Genomic DNA, 21165 nt, shown 5'->3' with positions numbered 1-21165 from the left:
TTAGAAATGGAAACACACCAGGGAGAACAACTGCTTATCCCTGGCCCAAGCAGTTCATCCCATGGGGAAGGGGTGCCAACCTAGAGGGAGCCACAGCTGGGTCCACTTGCTGCCCTGTCCCTCTCCCCATCAGCATCTCCAGGTGTTTAGAATTAGTTTTTGTAGTTTTGATCTTGCCACCCCACCTTCTCTACTAGGTAGTTTGTGGAAAGGCATCCTGGGGTGAGGTGAGGGTGTCTTTTTTTCCTTTTTGTGTTTATGTCGTTTATCTGACAATTGTCCCTCCTCCCCATTGGCCTTTCCTCATTCCTCCTTTTTGTATGCTACAAGCAATAAAGACACTCATTTCAAGGAAAACAACAACAACAAAGAAACAGAGAAGCTATCCAAAAGCAGGGCCAGGAACACAACATAGAAGTTGGTGTGTGAGCCATTCAAGGCAGACTGTCCAGCCCTCTATGTCCAGCCCTCTATGAAGCTTGGGGCCAGAAGCCCAACCCTCTTATACAAAGGGCTTGATTTGAGTCCCCCAGGGGGGGTGGAAAATCACAGCAGTTTAAAGAGGAAGGGAAACATGTGACCCACTGGAGGAATATTCTCACTCCAAGTATTTAAAATTTAAAAGATTTGGGGCACCAGGATGGCTAAGTAGGTTGAGTGTCTAACTCTTGATTTTGGCTTGAGTCATGATCCCGGGGTCTTGGGATCGAACCCATCAGGCTCCACTGAGTGTAGAGGCTGCTTGAGATTCTCTCTCTTTCTCTCTCACTCCCTCTGTCCCTCTGCCCCATTCGTGCACTCTTGCTCTAAAATATAAATAAACAAAAATTTAAAAGATTTGGGAGGTGGAAATCAATGCTTCAGCCCTATGGGAAATTTAGCTCTATGGAATAATTTGTTCCCTGTGGGTTCTGGGTGTCAAAATTTTTTGCTGAAAAATGGTCTTTGGAGTCAACATACACATAGTGTTTGCCTTAACAAAGAGGCAAACTAAACTCCTAAACCTTTGATGTCATAGCATGGAGGTGCATCACACTGGTCTTAGCCATCCTTGTTCCTGCGCCACAGTTGTGCTTTTTTTGGATGCATTGGCCATCCTACTCATCTTGCCTCCAGTTAGTTTCATTCCTATTTTCCTTGGTGATGATGATGATGATGACGATAAATCTTTCACTTACTATAGTGTACTAATCTACGGTACTTACTATATGCCAGGCACTATCCAAATGTTGAAACACAGCTACTTTATTAATCCTCAAAACAAGGTAGGTAAGGATCAGGAAGTTAAGAGACTTCCCCCAAGGTCACACAGGTACTAAATAGAAAGACTTGGACCAAAATGCAGGCACTAGGAACTCAGGCAGTCTGACTCCAGGCTGCCATTTTCACTTTCTTCTCTCAAGTGACAGGATTTCCAGAAAGGCTCAAGCATTTAATCCATGTTGGGACATCTCTGAGCCCAAGGCTCTCAGCTGGAAGCTCTTACTCAGCAGCTAGGTCTCAGTTGCCTTGAGAGTGACCATCCTTCACTTTGACCTACCCTCTCGGCTGCACATTCCCCGTCTACCTCAAAGGAACTTAGTTCCCACCTCCCTCTTCCTCTCACCTCCTAAAGTACTCAGAAGAGAGGGAAAATGCACCCCAGAGCTTAGGTCAGCACAGGAGGGAGGCAGGGCAAAGTGTATTTCCCCATACTCAAGAGAAAGGGCAGGAGAAGGGCCGAGGAAGCTCACCTGAAAAGCCAGGCTCACTTTTAGCAACTCATGGCATCCAGCGCCGCAGGGACCAAATGCTCCAAGTACTCCAGTGCTGGGGGCAGAGAGAAAATCACCACTGAGCTGGGCACCGTGCCCTGACTGTTCCCTTTTCGGGGAAAGCCCACTAGGGCCTCTACAGGAACTCCCTCCTCACCACAAGGCTGCACCTCTACCTCGTCCTACCGCTTACGGAAATCAGAAGCCAAACTCGGCCTCATAATGTCAACTCTTCACTGGGGCTGTGCTTATGCCCCTGTTCTTGGACAGTACTCTTCCTGGAGGGTTCCAGCCTCTGTAACTAGCTTTGAAACAGCCCCTGTGGCTGACATCGGTTTTTCCTCGGGTCAGAGACCGGGGGTGGTCGTCTCTGACCCTAGCCAGCGAGGCTTCCTGAGACTGCTCACTTGCGCCGCGGCAGTGGGCCGGGCCCTTAAACTTCGGTGCCAGTGAGCGGCGGAAAGACCCAGGCCTGCGCGGGACTGAGGTGCGCCGACTCCCACTCTGCGCTTCCAGCCCTGCTCACTCGCGCCTCGCTTATTTACCCAGCTCCTTTCTTTTCAGCCATGACCTCACGGGGCCTCACACACCTCCGTAACTTAAGAGAATCTAAAGTTTGCAGCCACGGCTGAGGCGCGGCCTCCAGGGATAGGGGCGGAGCTAAAGTGCGGTTTTTGCCTCAGTTCCCCAACCCCCACCCTCCACCCCTGGCTCCGGCTCCTCTGGCTCGGGGCGTGCCCCGTGGCCGAAGCCGGGGCAACGCGGGGTGGTAGGCTGGTCCAAGGGCGCGTTCGGGCCCTTGGACCTAGCCGGGCCCTTGGACCCAGCTGTGGGCGAGACGAGATGCAAAGAGCGCCCTGGGCTGCGGGGGTCACGAAGGGGACGCGGGGACCCCTGAGGTCGCGCCCGGACAGACGGAGGCTCCAGGCCCTCAGCGCGCGTGAGGCCGCCCTGGCGGGGACGCCTCTCCTCCGGCCCAGCCCTCACCTCAGCGGCCGCCCGCCGCGGACGCCGATCCGCGCAGGCGGCTCCAGGCTAGGTCGCGGAGCCTGCGCGCGCCCGCCGCGCACGCTCGCTCCGCCCCCTCTCGCGGCGGGACGTGGCCGTGGCCGTGGGCGCGTGCGCGCGGTACCGGAGGGCGGAGGCCTGCCCCGCCCGGTCTTAGCATCGAGCGGCGCCCAGCCCCCGGAGCTGTCAGGGGCGGAGCCCACTGAGCACTTTCCTGCCTCCCACAAACTTACCCGGCCCCAGGTGTTGGGGTAAGTCAGCCTGGTGGCCCACAGTAGAGAGCCAGACTGGGTCCAAGGAAGCCCGCACCAGAGTGAAGGGTTTGAAGAGGCTTGGGAAGTTCAGCACAGCAGTATCAGCCTATGGCATTTATTTGTAGTACCCTTCGTCCTGCCACTTCCTCTCATTGTAGCTTCCCGATGGACCTGGGAACCCAGCAAGTCAAGGCTACCTGCCCCCGTTTTACAACTGAGGAAACTGACGCCCAGTTTGGACTCAGGGAAGAAGCTAGTGGATCCAACCTCTGGAATAGCGTAAATATCAGTCATGCCTCCAACACTCCACCCCACCCCACCCCCAACCACAGGAGTGGTCATTCATCCACCCAACATTTACTGAGTAACACTCCTTGCCAGGACAGTTCAAGGGGCTGGGGATACTGAAGAAACGGAACTAAGGCCTTACCCTCTTGGAGCTAAGCAGGAACCGCCCCCTTGCAGTCTCCTCCCAGAGCCCTGGAAGTGCCTGGGGGAGGTTGGGCTGACCTTCTAGCTTAAGGTATTCTAGTGTAAACTCCTTGAACATAGGCTGAATCCTCAGCTCATATTTCTGAGGACCTACAAACTATACAAAGCACTCTTCTAGAGCCCTAAAGATAAAACTCTGCCCTCCTGAGAGGCCCAGTCTTGCAGTGGAAGGGGTAGGAGAGGGAACAACTATGCTCCTAAGCTTGGCTACATGACGGGCTGAGCCAAGAGCTACCTTGGTGCCTCTGACACAGAGGATTGATATTTCGGAGGGGAATCATCTTATTCTGGATTCCACTACTGCACTAGCAAAGGGCAGACTGAACACACGGAGACACTCATAATCCTGGCTTTCTTTCCCACTACTTCACACTGTTCCAACCCCAGGCAGGAAAGAATGACCCTCATCCACAGGGCCAAGCCTATCCCCAGCACTCTGGGCAAACACTGGTAGGAAGAGCAGCTGGCCCCTCACAGGCACTCAGGGCTGGGCTGGCAGAGTCATGGCAGTTCAATTTTGCTTATGAACATCAAACACATGATCAAACCCTTTAGGTGCTCCAGGCAAGTGGGCTATACACTTGGAAGCATTTCCTGTGAGATAAGGGCCAATTCATGGTTCAGAGACAAGACAGCTTCTGAACACAATGTTCACCTGGTCATTTTTCCTGTTTCTCAGAATCTGATGAGATTCTCCCAAGAAACCGTTGTCTGGAGCTGCTCTTTCCTCATCTTGTCCTCTCTGCTCACTTCCTTCAGGCTGGCTGGGGAATTCCAGATGCCCACGTCAGAGTTCAGGGTGTGCCTTAGGAGCTTCACCATCTCTGTTGTCAATGGAGAGTCTACCTGTGATAGAAGCTGCTGGCCACAAGTCCCCACTCCTCCCTTTCATCTCAGGCTGCTCCCAACAGAGCAAGCCCAACCTTTGGTAGGGATTTTTTGCAAGACCTCTGCTGGCCACCAGCTAAGGCAGCTAAGACGCAGTCCTCTTCCCTCTAGAAAGAAGTGTAAGCAGACCTGTTCCACCTTAGCCATCTGCCCCACCCACACTCCACTCCCAGTCCTCTCCCCCAATAGTATGAATCCTCTCATGAACCCAGACTTGGCCTTTGTCTCCTCCTGCCTTTCTCTGTCCAAGAAACCCCCACAGAGCCACTTTAATTCTCCCTCTGCAAACTTCCAGAGACTCTTTCCATAGGGCTTCTCCCCTTACAGGGACCAAACGTGGAGACAAAGAGTGGACTGCCCTCACCTTCCCTTACGTCTCATATTCCAAAGCCCTGGACAGTTCTCTGTGAGGCAATGGTTAGATCCACTAACCCAGATAACAAATGGAGAAGGCATATGCAGTGTAAGACAGTCTGCATACCCTGCCACCAGTCATCTCCCATTCTCTGAAGGCACTGATGCTGCACCCAATCCCCAATCCCCCACAGTCTGGTTAGGGCTGCCCCAGCAGGACTTGCCATGATTGAGGATCATCTAGCTTTAAGCCACTCTGAGTCAGTTTCGATGTTTCATCTAGAGCCTGGAAATGCGGTCCTCTTCAGGTGAGCAAAGGCAGAAAAAGCCTAGTGAACCCCATTGCAACAAAGAGCCTACCAGCAGTCTGCCCTCTATTCCCACCTCTCTCCCCCACCCCACTCACACCAAGTACCATCCCAGTGCCCACTATACTCTAAGTTTATATCCCTTTCACCACCCAGTCAGCCAGCCAGCTGTTCAGACAATTTCTTGATCAAACAACACTGCCTTCTGGAGTTTAAATTTTATTTTACAAAAAGAGAAATAAAGAAAACTGATAGGCAGTTATACTGACTTACAATTGTTCTGTTTGCTTTTTTAAAAAAGTGACATGAAACACAAGTAAAAATAAATACGTCATAGAAACAGCCAGTTGCCCAGTCTCTGGGGCAGGAGCACCTGCCCTGCTGAGAGAGGAGGGAAGCCCATGATCACACCAGCAGCTGGAGCACCCAGACACAGATGCTCCTCAAAGCCAGGCGCAGCAGGTCCCAGGCCTCAGGGGGCGTCCTGAGGAAAGAAGATGGAAAACCAAAGCCAGGTGCCAGGTCCCTGGGGCCACTTCATATCTCCCCCCCCCCCCCCGCAACTCCTCCCGGCAGCAGTGTGGCCTTAGTGGTTATCCATTGCGACCCCCTCAACCCACCTGGACCCCCTTCCCCTGACCCTTCTGGAGAGGGTACAGGATAAAACCAGTCTTGGGCAGGCTGAGGGGGAATTTTCCCGTGAGTCCCCAGCCCACCCTGAGTAACACAACCAGATAACAGTTTACACCCATATGCACGAATGCACACTCTCTCTCGCGCACACGCATGCACACGTGCGTGCGCACACACACGCACTTTCACACACACACACACACACACACACACACACACACACCCCTGGGCTGAGCTCTCTTCCAGAGAAGGGTCCTGGGTCAGGTCACAGTATGAGGTCCCCTCTTCTGAGTATCATCCCAGTAGTGGTAACAGAGTACCCAAATCTCCCCAAGCCCTCTGCACTACAGACTCCACAGCCTGCCTGGCTACCTCTTCCCAATGCACTGGATTACTATATCCAACCAACCTGTGAGAGAGGAAAGGGGCAGACTCAGGTCCCTGAAGAATGAAGAAGTAAGTTGGCCACTGCCTGCTCGGGAAGTTCATCGTTAAGACTTGGTATTCATAAAAGGCCTAGGGCAAAGCTAGTGGCACAGAAGAGACATGAAGGGGTCACATCAGAACACATAGGGCAGAAGAGTCAGTAGGAGGGGACAGAGTCTGACGGTGGCTGATGGAAAGCGCAGCATTCTCAGGCCTTGAGGTGCAGATCTCCTGGGAACAAGTCAGAGGAGGGCCAGAAAGTCTCCTGGGGGTCTGTTGGGGGAAAGAGCTCTTATCTCAGAGTTTTGCTGGGGAAAGAATGATTTATCTGGGTGCACAGGAGGCCATGACTCAGAAGGGAGACTGGTCTTCTGAGGACTCACAGGGAACTGGGAAGCAGGAGGAAGGGGGTCATGGCCAGGAACACTAGGAATAAGGAATGTATAACCCCCAGACCTTCCCCATGGGATGAGGACTCGGTTCCAGAGCAATGCCACAGCAATGCCAGGCTCAAACGGACTGAGACAGACAGCCTTGCTCTGCTGACAGCTTTGGGAGTGACCATCCCACCCAGACCACTAAAGTTTGGTTGTTTCAACCTATCAGCAAAACTTTACCCCAGTTAACTGCTTCACGCCCTAGAGAGGGCAATTTCATATTTAGTTGTGAATCACAAGTATATACAGAGATACCACATACTAATTCCTAGAGAAGAGAGTTCCAAGGACCAGAAAGAGTTCTCCTTAAGTCAGGAGGTGAAGAGATAGATGCTCAAAAAGCACAACTCGAGGGGTGTGAACTTGGCAGATATCCAATGATCTGATCCAACATGGTTCATTTACTTTCTTACTGAAATGGCTACTTTGTCTCTGGTTCCATTTTCATCCACAAAGATATTAAGAAAAGAAAATTGAACATCATTACAAATGGTAATCCTGAATCATTAAGTAGTACTATATTCCCTAGGCTGAGGATTCAGACTAAGCCAGATGGATCAAGCTTGAGAGGTCCTTGAAAACATCCTTTGGAAGACAATGGTGAGGGGAAAATGCTGAGATGCCTGATCCACTGCACATCCCTCCCCACCACCCACCCCCCCGCCACCCATTATCACCATCCTCCCGTCACTCAGGCCTAGATGGTGGTTGAAAGCCACCACCAAGTGTTTCTGATCAAAGAGGCTATAAAACATGGTTCTTAGGCTCTGAGACATTTCCTGTTTCCCTCACACACATGCTCATGTTTGATGTGCATGCACACTTGCCTACCAGCACACATAAAGAGATAGCAGAAAAGTGTTTTTTCAGATTAAAAAACAAAAAAACCCCAAACATGAAACTGGTAGCATTCTAATTTCCCATGATCCCACCCCATAGCCTTTATACAATATAAGCTGCACATATCAAAAAAAGGCTTCTCTAGCCAGGTCAGCTTCCCCAAACTATTGCCTCTTCTGACCTGAAGTAAGACCCAGCCCCTGGAATCAGTGGGTAGAGAGCAGGTATGTATTGCCTCTTAGAATACCCATTCACTTCCTGGTACCTTCAAAGGCCCATCCTTCCAGTGACTGGTTTCAATTCTTTGCTGATAATTTCCAGATTCTCAGAGCCTGCTGCTGTGATTTCCTAGAGGTAAACACAGACATATTCCTCCTTCCCTAACACCACACACACACACACACACACACACACACACACACACACACACACACCTCTGGCATCCCAGTGCTCTGGGGGCCTTAGAGGCATCAGTTGTAGCCCAGATTGTGAGTGTGCTCTGCAAATCAGAGATCCAGGCTAGCTCGCTCCTACTGCACCAGCCTCAAATCTGAGAGCCCACTCCAACTGAGTCCCTTCACCATCATTCTTGGGATACCTCTGAAAGAGAAAGCACTGGTTGGAACTGCTATTTTAAAATTATTAAAATAATTTGCATAGCTAAATTGTAGATCTAAGGCTTCTATGAGTAGGAGAGCTAAGTGTCTGATAGGGTACCTATGAAAACAGAGAGAGAAAGCTCTTTAAGTTCCACTTTTGGTGCAACTGGACAGCACACAAACACACACACATGCATGCATGCACCCCCATTAGCCATCTCCTTGTCTCTTCTCTGGGGACAATACCCCAGAATGTGCTAAAGCCCTCTAACAATGGAAACAAACTTGTCAGAAGAGTTGCAGAAGCAACTACTACTAGGGGAGACTTGGCTAAGCTGCCTCCAAGGCTGGAAAGAGGCAGGTGCAGCAGCTGCCCAGTGGGGACCCATGAATAGGTGGCAAAACTCTAAAGCCAGACAGGTTTGTTCTTTATAAAGAACTGCCTAGCAAAGTCTCAGTAGCAGGGGGGAAAAGAGCCAATAGGAAGACAGCCAGTGTTTATGCTTAAAGACTAGATACCCCCTCCTCTGCCACTGGCAACAAGAAAGAGGAGACCCAGAATGACTGATGTATTCTTTTAAGACAAAAGCCAGACTTAAGGCTCCTACAGAGGAAGGGCTGCTCTGTGTTCCTTCAAAGAGGATGGAGATAACAGACACTAGGCCACAATGATCATCTGTTAGGCTGGGGAGGCCAAGACATTTCCTAATAGGAAATCAGCAGTCTATTCTCTCAACCCAGCAGTCACCTATGCAGAGCTTCACTATTCAGCATAGAGAGCCTACCTTAAAGTCATCCCAGGAGGACACAGCTCCAAATTTGGGGTCACCGACTTCCCAATGGCAAACTCCATGATCCCAAGTTTCAATCTCTGTGGAATGAGTCTCACCTGCACTAACTATCCAGTCACAAGACTCACTGGTCTTCCTGAGAGGCCATTTCCCGAAAACAGCTGTTTAGTGTAAACCTCGGTCAAGCCTAACTCTCTTTCCTTGGTCAATTCACCATCTACCTGGGACTTGTTTACCAGCAGCTATGGGATCTGGGAGATATTAACATTTCCCTTCCTATCTCCTACCCTCCTAAAATCTAACCGCCCCCACCCCCCCCAAGAAAAACAAGACACATGGAAAGTCCAAATAATAAATAATTGCCCATAAGAAATAAATTAACATGGAGCTTTCTAGCGGGGAAGGAAAGGAAAGGCCACAAGGATAGGCAGGTTGGGGGCTCAGGTCCATCCTTGTGAAGAAGGTCTTTTCTGGCCACAACTGCATGACCTCTTGCTCACACAACACAGTGTTCCCCCCCGCTCCCAGCCTCTGCATACAATCTCACACCCTGTGAAGGGAAATCTGCTCAGAGACAGCCACTGGGGAAAGAGACAGAGATTGGTAATGCCCATTTTCTCTCATAACTTCCCCCAAATTCTAAAATAAATGTGGCTCTGAAAACCAGGGACTTGGATTAGCTGGGCCTTCTCTTCACCCAACCAGAAGGAAACTTGTGGGTTCCATGGCTCTTTTCCTGGGCTCATCCCGATACTAATAGTTGCCATGAACCAACACACTCTGATTTCCATTTTAAAAAAGATAAATTCATTTTTTAGTTTCCCGCTTAGTGCCTCCCACCCTCCCCTCCCACCTCCACCCCTGCTCTGTTACATACAAGTACGTACGTACACACACACACACACACACACACACACACACACACACACACACACACACACACACCTGGTCTGCTTCTTCCCCCCCACCCCCAGAAAGACTCCACTTCATATGAAATCTCATTCTGTTCTCCCTGCCCACCCTCCTTCACTTACCCTCCTTCCCTCCCCTCCCCTCTCCAGGCCAAGCTAAGTCACCCAGTAAGGCAGCTCTCTTGGGAGAGAATGTTCCCAAAGACAGAAATGGGATGTGAGCTTCTACACTCAGATGGCAAGCAAGCAAGCACACAGCATAAGCAAGGCAGGCAGGAAGAGAGGCAGGCTGCCCTGCCCCTTCATTCCTGTTTTGGGTCCCTGATTTCCCGCTATTGCTGCTCTGTTGGATTATTTTGCCTCTTTTGTTACACAGCAACAGAGCCCTGCCACTACAGTCAACCACCTTTCTTTGCCCTCTTCCTTTCCCCTCCTGCCAAGTGCCCTATTCTCAGAAAGCCCAGATTGCTGCCTTTCAGCTTGGTGGGCAACCTGCTGGGGGGCCCCGAGTGAGGTGGAGAGGGGCTCCCCAGCTATTTCCCAGTGACCTCTATCACATCATCGTCCTTATCCTCATCATCATTGGAGCTGAAGCCCACCTCAGCAACCTCATGAGAGTCAAATGGAGGCACCTGGGACCGGAGGAGGCCGCCAGCAGGGTAGCCTGCATGTGGGGACATGTAGCCTGGGTAGACAGACATGCCCCGTGAAAGGTTGCTGGGTAAGACAGGGGAAGGAAAAGGCGCAAACATCCTCGGCTCGGACAGGAGTGGCTGTGAGAATGGGAGTGAATAGCTGGGTAGTATCCCTGGAACAGACGGGTTGAGCATGAAGGTGGGGTTGCTGGCAGTGACTGAGGTAGCCGTGGAGGAGGAACTGACGGGGCCTGCTGGCACCAGAGGGTCAGTAGTCACTGGAAACACCAGGCGGGCATCTGCCAGCAAATTGGACAGCTGGTAGTAGGAGGGGGTACTGCCCATAAACAAGGAGTTCTCCCCAGCCTGGGAGGTGAAGGGAGCGGCGAGGTTATGGTTTAAGGAGACGGGTGGCATGGCAAACCCGCCAGAAACTGGATACCCGTGTTCGTACGGCTGCACGGGGGCTGGCAGGTGGCCTTTCCTGGACCGCCGGCGGGCTGACTCTTGGGCAGCAGGTGGCGTGGCCATCTTTCGCTTATGGCCCCGTAAGTCCAACACTGGGTTCCTGTCACCACAGGGCTGGCCGGTCACCAAGAGGGAACTATTGAGGCAATGACCCCCATGTCGAGGCTCAGTCCCGAGAGCTGTCCCAGGAACAGCACTGCTGTCCACGAGTTGAGCCGGGGGGCCAGGCAGGGCGGCATTGGAGTTTGGGGAGCTCTGTTGGGATTCCCTGGCGGCAGCCACATCTGCATACTGCTGGAGCTCACTGATGATCTCCGGGCTGTCTGGAGAGACGGGTCTGGCCAGCCCCTCGGGGTCGGGGGCTTTGGGTGATGAGGCACTGTGTCTGCCGTTGCTTGTGGATTCGAGAGAAGGCCCCTGGGAACCTGGGGATAAAATGTAGGTAACTGAGAACCAAAATGGCCAGGGAGAGAAGGAGAGTATAGGAAAAATTCCATTAAAAAAAACCCTTGTCCTGTGGTCCCCCAAATTCAAAGAGTTTGATATCCAAACATCACCCAGTCAACTTTTCCCAGTCACAAAGAAAGAAATCCTTTGATCTAGGAAACGAGTCTATGATAAGACATATAACTTCTCTACACCCCAGGTACCCAATCTGTGAAACTCGACCAAAGTGAATTCTAGGAGATAATGAATATGAAAAGCTAAGAGATCATTTCTGCAACAAGTTGGACTCTTCCTGGGGGCAGAGACAGCCAGTGACCAAGATGGGAGGGGAAAAGGAAAATGAAGTTTAAAAAAAGGTCCATCCTGGTTTAAAAACAAAACCCAATCCATGGCCATGAAAGACAACGGGGACAAGTGGGGATATAGTCTAGATAGCAGGTACTATTATGGAGTTTTAAGCTTTTTAATGTGATAATGGTGTTGTGGCTAGGAGGAGAATGTCCTTACTCTTAAGAGATGTGTGCTGAAGTACTTAAAAGGTAAAATGACACGACATCTTCAGCTCTATTTGCAAATAGTTCCAATAATAGGAAGGGAGAGAGAGAAGAAAGTTTATGAGAACAGTAACAGTCATTGGATCTAGATGCAGGGTACATGGGTGCTCACCGTGCTGTTCTTTCAACTTGTCTGGAGGTATGGAAATTTCCATAATAAAAGCTGGAAGCAAGAGCAGTCTAGTGCTCATACTCCACAGAGGAAGGATAGATGAGAGGCACTCCTGTAGAGGGGAACTTGGACAGAGTTCCTAACACTGTTAATGTGCCACATACACACTCTTTGACTTGGCAATCCCACTTCTAGGAATTCATCCTATAGACATACCCACATGACTATGAACCAGTACTGTTAAGAGGGGAGTGAAACAATGTAAATGTCCAAGGACAGGGATCTCGGTAATGCGCTGTGTTATACCCATCTAACAGCATCCTGTGTACACCTTCAATAAGGCACATCTAAAGAAATGGTAAGGAACAAGTACTGAGATACACTAGTGAGTGAAAAAATAAACAGTATAGTATAGTAAGTTAGCATCTGTTTTAAAAATATAGAGGGGGAGCCTGGGTGGCTCAGCCAGTTAGGCGTCTGACTCTTGATGTCAGCTTAGGTCATGATCTCACGGTTTGTGGGTTTGTCAGGCTCTGCGCTGACAGTGTGGAGCCTGCTTGGGATTTCTCTCTCTGCTCCTCCCCTGCTTGAGCTCGAGCTCTCCCTCTCTTTCAAAATAAATAAATAAAGTTTAAAATAATAAATAAAAAATAAAAATACAGAGATGGGATGCCTGGGTGGCTCAGTTGGTTAAGTGTCCAACTTTAGCTTAGGTCATGATCTCACGGTTTGTGGGTTCGAGCCCTGTGTTGGGCTCTGTGCTGACAACTCAGAGCCTGGAGCCTGCTTTAGATTCTGTGTCTCCCTCTCTCTGTCTTTGCTCCTCTCCCACTCACGCTCTGTCTCTCTCTCTCTCTCTCAAAAATAAATATCAAAAAAAAATTTTTTTTAAATACAGAGAAAAGTTACATATGTATACTTAACACACACACACACACACACACACACACACACACACACACACATTCCTGTACCAAGTATATGTATAATGTATCTCTGAAGAAAGCAAATGAGAGTAGCACCTTCAGAAAGGAGCAATAGATGGCTGGGAGTGTGGGGGGAGCAAAACTTACTTTTCACTTTACCCCTCTTAAACCTTTTGAATTGTGAACTATATACACGTTATTCAAAAAATTAATTAATTACAAACCAAAACAAACAAACAAACAAATGCCATGCAGGTCAATAGAAAGTAGAAGCCCTATACCTGAGGCAGCCATCCGACCATCTTCTGGGACCTTCGGTTTGCCAGTTGCTCGGACAGCAAAGATCCGCCCATCACTGGTGCGAATGTATGTCCCTAACAAAAAACAGGAGGAAGGCTGCTAGAAGCAGATACACAATCAGCCAACCCTGGGAACCCCAGGCCTAGGCATCATGGGCTGGGAAACCAGCTATAAAATTAGGTCTTATGCCCTTTCTTGAGATCCCCTGAAATGACAAGTGGACCGATTGAACTGTGGACCCAGTATTATTCATTTACTCCATAAGACTGTGTGACTATGAGGCATTGTTGTAGACACTGAAGAACGTTAAGACAGAAAAGGGACCTGTCTCACAGGGCTCAACCTCTAGAGAAAGAGACAATGATACCAGAAAATATCAGGAAAGATGAAATGCAATGGAGAAAATAAACAGGATGCTGTGAAAGAGAGTAAGCTGGCTGCCTTGGTTCTGGATGAAGTACTCTGGCAGGAGTCCTCTTAATCTGGGAAGAAGGAGCCTCGTTGCCTCAACACCTTCTTCTACCTTGATAGGAATAATTTAAGACCAGCATTCTGTTCCCATAGGGCACAACCCTACCTTCTCTGTTTTTTGATATCAATCTCCTGGAAGGTCAGGGCTGCCTCTGGGCTAAAGGTCAGCAAACTTTTTCTTAAAGGGCCAGCTGGTAAATATTTTTGCCTTTGTGGGCCAAAAGGTCTCTGTTACAACCACGCAACTCTGCTACTATAGATTGAAAACAGCTGGGCATGGCTGTGCTCCAAACATCTTTATTTAGGGACACTGAAATGTGAATTTCATATAATTTTTAGGTGTCACAAAACAGTATTCTTTTGATTTTTTTTTTAGCCAATTAAAAATGTAAAACCCATGCTTAGCTCACAGTTACAGAATCCAAGCAGGTTGGATTTGGCCCATGGGCCATAGTTTGCTGACCCATGCTTTAGGCTAGGAAGAGTCTGGTAAGGAGGCTGGGTATAATCTTCTCTGTGGGTCATGTACTTCATGGCATCTTTTCCCTGAGCCTAAAAGGTACTTTGACCCAACAGAAGCTACGGCAAAATCTCCTTGCTAAATAGCCTCAGGGAGCCTCGTAGTAAAGGTTGATATGAATGATAGGTTCAGAATGCATTCTGACAATGTCCAGTCCAGACTTCTCATTCCAGTAATCTCATCTCCGTCTACAGTCTATAAGCAGGACAGAGGCAGTGGACTTTTTATTTTTTTTAATTTTTTTTTATTTTATTTATTTATTTATTTTTTAATATATGAAATTTACTGTCAAATTGGTTTCCATACAACACCCAGTGCTCATCCCAAAAGGTGCCCTCCTCAATACCCATCACCCACCCTGCCCTCCCTCCCACCCCCCATCAACCCTCAGTTTGTTCTCAGTTTTTAACAGTCTCTTATGCTTTGGCTCTCTCCCACTCTAACCTCTTTTTTTTTTTTTTTTTCCCTTCCCCTCCCCCATGGGTTTCTGTTACGTTTCTCAGGATCCACATAAGAGTGAAACCATATGGTATCTGTCTTTCTCTGTATGACTTATTTCACTTAGCATAACACTCTCCAGTTTCATCCATGTTGCTACAAAAGGCCATATTTCATTCTTTCTCATTGCCACGTAGTATTCCATTGTGTATATAAACCACAATTTCTTTATCCATTCATCAGTTGATGGACATTTAGGCTCTTTCCATAATTTGGCTATTGTTGAGAGTGCTGCTATAAACATTGGGGTACAAGTGCCCCTATGCATCAGTACTCCTGTATCCCTTGGATAAATTCCTAGCAGTGCTATTGCTGGGTCATAGGGTAGGTCTATTTTTAATTTTCTGAGGAACCTCCACACCACTTTCCAGAGCGGCTGCACCAATTTGCATTCCCACCAACAGTGCAAGAGGGTTCCTGTTTCTCCACATCCTCTCCAGCATCTATAGTCCCCTGATTTCTTCATTTTGGCCACTCTGACTGGCGTGAGGTGGTATCTGAGTGTGGTTTTGATTTGTATTTCCCTGATAAGGAGCGACGTTGAACATCTTTTCATGTGCCTGTTGGCCATCCGGATGTCTTCTCTAGAGAAGTGTCTATTCATGTTTTCTGCCCATTTCTTCACTGGGTTATTTGTTTTTCGGGTGTGGAGTTTGATGAGCTCTTTATAGATTTTGGATACTAGCCCTTTGTCCGATGTGTCATTTGCAAATATCTTTTCCCATTCCGCTGGTTGCCTTTTAGTTTTGTTGGTTGTTTCCTTTGCTGTGCAGAAGCTTTTTATCTTCATAAGGTCCCAGTAATTCACTTTTGCTTTTAATTCCCTTGCCTTTGGGGATGTGCCGAGTAAGAGATTGCTACGGCTGAGGTCAGAGAGGTCTTTTCCTGCTTTCTCCTCTAAGGTTTTGATAGTTTCCTGTCTCACATTCAGGTCCTTTATCCATTTTGAGTTTATTTTTGTGAATGGTGTGAGAAAGTGGTCTAGTTTCAACCTTCTGCATGTTGCTGTCCAATTCTCCCAGCACCATTTGTTAAAGAGACTGTCTTTTTTCCATTGGATGTTCTTTCCTGCTTTGTCAAAGATGAGTTGGCCATACGTTTGTGGGTCTAGTTCTGGGGTTTCTATTCTATTCCATTGGTCTATGTGTCTGTTTTTATGCCAATACCATGCTGTCTTGATGATGACAGCTTTGTAGTAGAGGCTAAAGTCTGGGATTGTGATGCCTCCTGCTTTGGTCTTCTTCTTCAAAATTACTTTGGCTATTCGGGGCCTTTTGTGGTTCCATATGAATTTTAGGATTGCTTGTTCTAGTTTCGAGAAGAATGCTGGTGCAATTTTGATTGGGATTGCATTGAATGTGTAGATAGCTTTGGGTAGTATTGACATTTTGACAATATTTATTCTTCCAATCCATGAGCAGGGAATGTCTTTCCATTTCTTTATATCTTCTTCAATTACCTGCATAAGCTTTCTATAGTTTTCAGCATACAGATCTTTTACATCTTTGGTTAGATTTATTCCTAGGTATTTTATGCTTCTTGGTGCAATTGTGAATGGGATCAGTTTCTTCATTTGTCTTTCTGTTGCTTCATTGTTAGTGTATAAGAATGCAACTGATTTCTGCACATTGATTTTGTATCCTGCAACTTTGCTGAATTCATGTATCAGTTCTAGCAGACTTTTGGTGGAGTCTATCGGATTTTCCATGTATAATATCATGTCATCTGCAAAAAGCGAAAGCTTGACTTCATCTTTGCCAATTTTGATGCCTTTGATTTCCTTTTGTTGTCTGATTGTTGATGCTAGAACTTCCAGCACTATATTAAACAACAGCGGTGACAGTGGGCATCCCTGTCGTGTTCCTGATCTCAGGGAAAAAGCTCTCAGTTTTTCCCCGTTGAGGATGATGTTAGCTGTGGGCTTTTCATAAATGGCCTTTATGATCTTTAAGTATGTTCCTTCTATCCCGACTTTCTCCAGGGTTTTTATTAAGAAAGGGTGCTGGATTTTGTCAAAGGCCTTTTCTGCATCGATTGACAGGATCATATGGTTCTTCTCTTTTTTTTTGTTAATGTGATGTATCACGTTGATCGATTTGCGAATGTTGAACCAGCCCTGCATCCCAGGAATGAATCCCACTTGATCATGGTGAATAATTCTTTTTATATGCTGTTGAATTCGATTTGCTAGTATCTTATTGAGAATTTTTGCATCCATATTCATCAGGGATATTGGCCTGTAGTTCTCTTTTTTTACTGGGTCTCTGTCTGGTTTAGGAATCAAAGTAATACTGGCTTCATAGAATGAGTCTGGAAGTTTTCCTTCCCTTTCTATTTCTTGGAATAGTTTGAGAAGGATAGGTATTATCTCTGCTTTAAACGTCTGGTAGAACTCCCCTGGGAAGCCATCTGGTCCTGGACTCTTATTTGTTGGGAGATTTTTGATAACCGATTCAATTTCTTCGCTGGTTATGGGTCTGTTCAAGCTTTCTATTTCCTCCTGATTGAGTTTTGGAAGAGTGTGGGTGTTTAGGAATTTGTCCATTTCTTCCAGGTTGTCCAATTTGTTGGCATATAATTTTTCATAGTATTCCCTGATAATTGTTTGTATCTCTGAGGGATTGGTTGTAATAATTCCATTTTCATTCATGATTTTATCTATTTGGGTCATCTCCCTTTTCTTTTTGAGAAGCCTGGCTAGAGGTTTGTCAATTTTGTTTATTTTTTCAAAAAACCAACTCTTGGTTTCGTTGATCTGCTCTACCGTTTTTTTAGATTCTATATTGTTTATTTCTGCTCTGATCTTTATTATTTCTCTTCTTCTGCTGGGTTTAGGCTGCCTTTGCTGTTCTGCTTCTATTTCCTTTAGGTGTGCTGTTAGATTTTGTATTTGGGATTTTTCTTGTTTCTTGAGATAGGCCTGGATTGCAATGTATTTTCCTCTCAGGACTGCCTTCGCTGCGTCCCAAAGCGTTTGGATTGTTGTATTTTCATTTTCGTTTGTTTCCATATATTTTTTAATTTCTTCTCTAATTGTCTGGTTGACCCACTCATTCGTTAGTAGGGTGTTCTTTAACCTCCATGCTTTTGGAGGTTTTCCAGACTTTTTCCTGTGGTTGATTTCAAGCTTCATAGCATTGTGGTCTGAAAGTATGCATGGTATAATTTCAATTCTTGTAAACTTATGAAGGGCTGTTTTGTGACCCAGTATATGATCTATCTTGGAGAATGTTCCATGTGCACTCGAGAAGAAAGTATATTCTGTTGCTTTGGGATGCAGAGTTCTAAATATATCTGTCAAGTCCATCTGATCCAATGTATCATTCAGGGCCCTTGTTTCTTTATTGACTGTGTGTCTATATGATCTATCCATTTCTGTAAGTGGGGTGTTAAAGTCCCCTGCAATGACCACATTCTTATCAATAAGGTTGCTTATGTTTATGAGTAATTGTTTTATATATCTGGGGGCTCCGGTATTCGGCGCATAGACATTTATAATAGTTAGCTCTTCCTGATGGATAGACCCTGTGATTATTATATAATGCCCTTCTTCATCTCTTGTTACAGCCTTTAATTTAAAGTCTAGTTTGTCTGATATAAGTATGGCTACTCCAGCTTTCTTTTGGCTTCCAGTAGCATGATACATAGTTCTCCATCCCCTCACTCTCAATCTAAAGGTGTCCTCAGATCTAAAATGAGTCTCTTGTAGACAGCAAATAGATGGGTCTTGTTTTTGTATCCATTCTGATACCCTATGTCTTTTAGTTGGTGCATTTAATCCATTTACATTCAGTGTTATTATAGAAAGATACGGGTTTAGAGTCATTGTGATGTCTGTATGTTTTATGCTTGTAGTGATGTCTCCGGTACTTTGTCTCACAGGATCCCCCTTAGGATCTCTTGTAGGGCTGGTTTCGTGGTGACAAATTCCTTCAGTTTTTGTTTGTTTGGGAAGACCTTTATCTCTCCTTCTATTCTAAATGACAGACTTGCTGGATAAAGGATTCTCGGCTGCATATTTTTTCTGTTTAGCACACTGTAGATATCGTGCCAAGCCTTTCTGGCCTGCCAAGTTTCAAAGGAGAGATCAGTCACGAGTCTTATAGGTCTCCCTTTATATGTGAGGGCACGTTTATCCCTTGCTGCTTTCAGAATTTTCTCTTTATCCTTGTAATTTGTCAGTTTCACTATGATATGTCGTGCAGAAGATCGATTCAAGTTACGTCTGAAGGGAGTTCTCTGTGCCTCTTGGATTTCAATGCCTTTTTCCTTCCCCAGTTCAGGGAAGTTCTCAGCTATAATTTCTTCAAGTACCCCTTCAGCACCTTTCCCTCTCTCTTCCTCCTCTGGGATACCAATTATGCGTATATTATTTCTTTTTAGTGTATCACTTAGTTCTCTAATTTTCCCCTCATACTCCTGGATTTTTTTATCTCTCTTTCTTTCAGCTTCCTCTTTCTCCATAACTTTATCTTCTAGTTCGCCTATTCTCTCCTCTGCCTCTTCAAGCCGAGCTGTCGTGGTTTCCATTTTGTTTTGCATTTCGTTTAAAGCGTTTTTCAGCTCCTCGTGACTGGTCCTTAGTCCCTTGATCTCTGTAGCAAGAGATTCTCTGCTGTCCTGTATACTGTTTTCAAGCCCAGCGATTAATTTTATGACTATTATTCTAAATTCACTTTCTGTTATATTATTTAAATCCTTTTTGATCAGTTCATTCGCTGTTGTTATTTCCTGGAGATTCTTCTGAGGGGAATTCTTCCGTTTGGTCATTTTGGATAGTGGCAGTGGACTTTTTAAATTACCACACTCAAAATGTCTGTCATGCAACCCACAGATACTAATTTATCTACCCAATACATTTCCTAATTGAGACCTCCACCCCACTCTGGGCAAGTGGGTAAGACAACACAGCAACATACATGTTGGCTAATAACCCATTCCACAGCTCTTTCCCTCCACTTTTGGTCTCCCTGTGTGCAGTGTAAGTGCCAGGCATTAAGCTGTTGTTTAACAAGGCATCCACTTCAAACGCATCTATCTCAAATAAGCCAATTGCACCTGTATGACAGCTACTAACTAAACAAGTAGATAAGGAACCAGACTGTGCCTACCCATGAAGTTCCCCTTTTAGAAAGCCCAGAGTAACTCAGAAAATTGAACCCTGAGTGACCCTGCTTTTCCTTTCCCATTCCCTAATTCCTGCTCTTACGTTTTAAATTTACCAATAAAGAGTAACCCACAAAACTCTAACCACCCCAACTCCTGGATCCTAATAGAAACCCAGGCCTTCTCTCCCCGTTTCTCTACCCATAAACTCATTGTGTGGCCCTGGGGTGCTGTGCACCTACCAGGACCTGTGAGTCATAAACTTTGTTTTTTCAAAGTCCACTGATGGTTGCTGCTGAGGTGCATCATGCAATCACAGTAAGAACCACAGGGCCAGTCCAGTCACCACACTGGCTCTGGGAAATGTCTGTGGGGGCTTGCCATGATTAGTACACCACCAGGTCGTACCCAGGCACTTCTAGCTGATAGCATCACTATCAACACACTGTGACTGATACAAAACATGGTGTCTATTCAAACTCAACTCAAGATTCTCCATAAAAACAAGGACAAAAATACAGGAATGGAGAGACCCTAACGCTCTTCTTTTAAGCCACAGACAGATCTCTTTTGGGCCCACCCCAACTCTGCTAAGCTCCTAGAAATGCTTCTTCTCATGCTTCCTCCACATGTGACATTCTTACATAGGACGATTCCTATCCTCCCTCTAGCTCAGGCCATATATATTTATTCTGCTTCCCAGTCCCACACTCTGATCCAAAAGTAGAGGATGGGCCCTGTAGTCGGGCTCTTACCTTTCGTCCCACGGATGATGTGAATGCTCTCACCAGCATTAATTCTCGCCTGTACATCTGTGGAGCTGTTGAGTCCAGGAATAACAATATCTAGTGAAGATACAGACCTCAGATTTAGATTACCTGACTGAGAAGGGAAGAAGATGCAAAGTCCGTGTCTACCCCTGTTCCTCAATGGCTTCCCTAAAGCCTCTCAGTGGAGCAGAGGTCTGAACCAAGGGAGGAGAAGCAAGCAGGGCCTCCTCTCACAGTTGCCTAGCAAAGAATACTGTGAGAATGAGAACCTTTTAAAAAATCTGATCATCTTTCTGATCAATTTCCCTTGATTTAATTAAAAATTCATAGTTTTAGTTTGGAAAAAGTTCTAGGTCAAATGATTATTTCTGTATTTGTTTGTTGTCCTCCTCTCTAAGCCATCTGAATCCATCTGCTCCACATCACTTTAGGCTCCAAAAGTGGCCTCATCCTCTTCCTTGCTGGCATTACTCCACACCTAACTAAAGAATAAAACGTATGTTTGAGAATCAGCAGAAGTAGGATTATAAGGGGCTCGCTTTTTGTCTTTAGTCATTTCACAATTTTTTATAATGGACACATATTATTTTCATACTCAAAAATCTAAGGTATTTTTATTCAAATTTATGTACCATGAATATTTCTAGGTAATAAGATGAAAAA

At 46.6% G+C, this 21165-nt stretch overlaps 2 protein-coding genes and 1 long non-coding RNA gene across 11 annotated transcripts in view; 1 reads left to right on the top strand and 2 right to left on the bottom strand.

Moving 5' to 3' along the window:
• TEX264 (testis expressed 264, ER-phagy receptor) overlaps nucleotides 1-3185 on the bottom strand; it is a 30842-nt gene extending 27657 nt beyond the window's left edge. The window contains exons 1-2 of one of the 2 annotated variants that reach the window (XM_007081973.3): nucleotides 2996-3185; nucleotides 1734-1809 (exon numbers count right to left, since the gene is read on the bottom strand). Coding sequence is in view for 1 of the 2 variants with exons in the window: in XM_007081975.3 (XP_007082037.1) it covers nucleotides 1734-1809; nucleotides 2300-2322 (99 nt within the window). In the remaining variant the exon portion in view is untranslated. Of the gene's footprint in view, nucleotides 1-1733; nucleotides 1810-2299; nucleotides 2433-2995 lie in introns of those variants that run through there. The other variant, XM_007081975.3, reaches the window with a different exon arrangement.
• Nucleotides 2923-5431, top strand: LOC122236660. Its single transcript, XR_006214809.1, has 3 exons — nucleotides 2923-3013; nucleotides 3175-3295; nucleotides 4268-5431. It is a non-coding gene; the product is annotated as an uncharacterized LOC122236660 (long non-coding RNA).
• Nucleotides 5432-9716: 4285 nt separating this feature from the next.
• Nucleotides 9717-21165, bottom strand: part of RAD54L2 (RAD54 like 2) — a 117863-nt gene continuing 106414 nt past the window's right edge. For all 8 annotated transcript variants that reach the window (XM_042979049.1, XM_042979046.1, XM_042979042.1 and 5 more), the window contains 3 exons: nucleotides 20488-20577; nucleotides 13119-13211; nucleotides 9717-11223 (listed from right to left, as the gene is read on the bottom strand). In XM_042979049.1, coding sequence (XP_042834983.1) covers nucleotides 10229-11223; nucleotides 13119-13211; nucleotides 20488-20577 — 1178 coding nt within the window. In that variant the 3' untranslated portion in view covers nucleotides 9717-10228. The remainder of the gene's footprint in view (nucleotides 11224-13118; nucleotides 13212-20487; nucleotides 20578-21165) is intronic.

This window comes from Panthera tigris, chromosome A2, assembly GCF_018350195.1.
Source record: "Panthera tigris isolate Pti1 chromosome A2, P.tigris_Pti1_mat1.1, whole genome shotgun sequence".
In the NCBI taxonomy this organism is placed as follows: Eukaryota; Metazoa; Chordata; class Mammalia; order Carnivora; family Felidae; genus Panthera; species Panthera tigris.
This window is presented reverse-complemented; position numbering and strand designations above follow the sequence as displayed.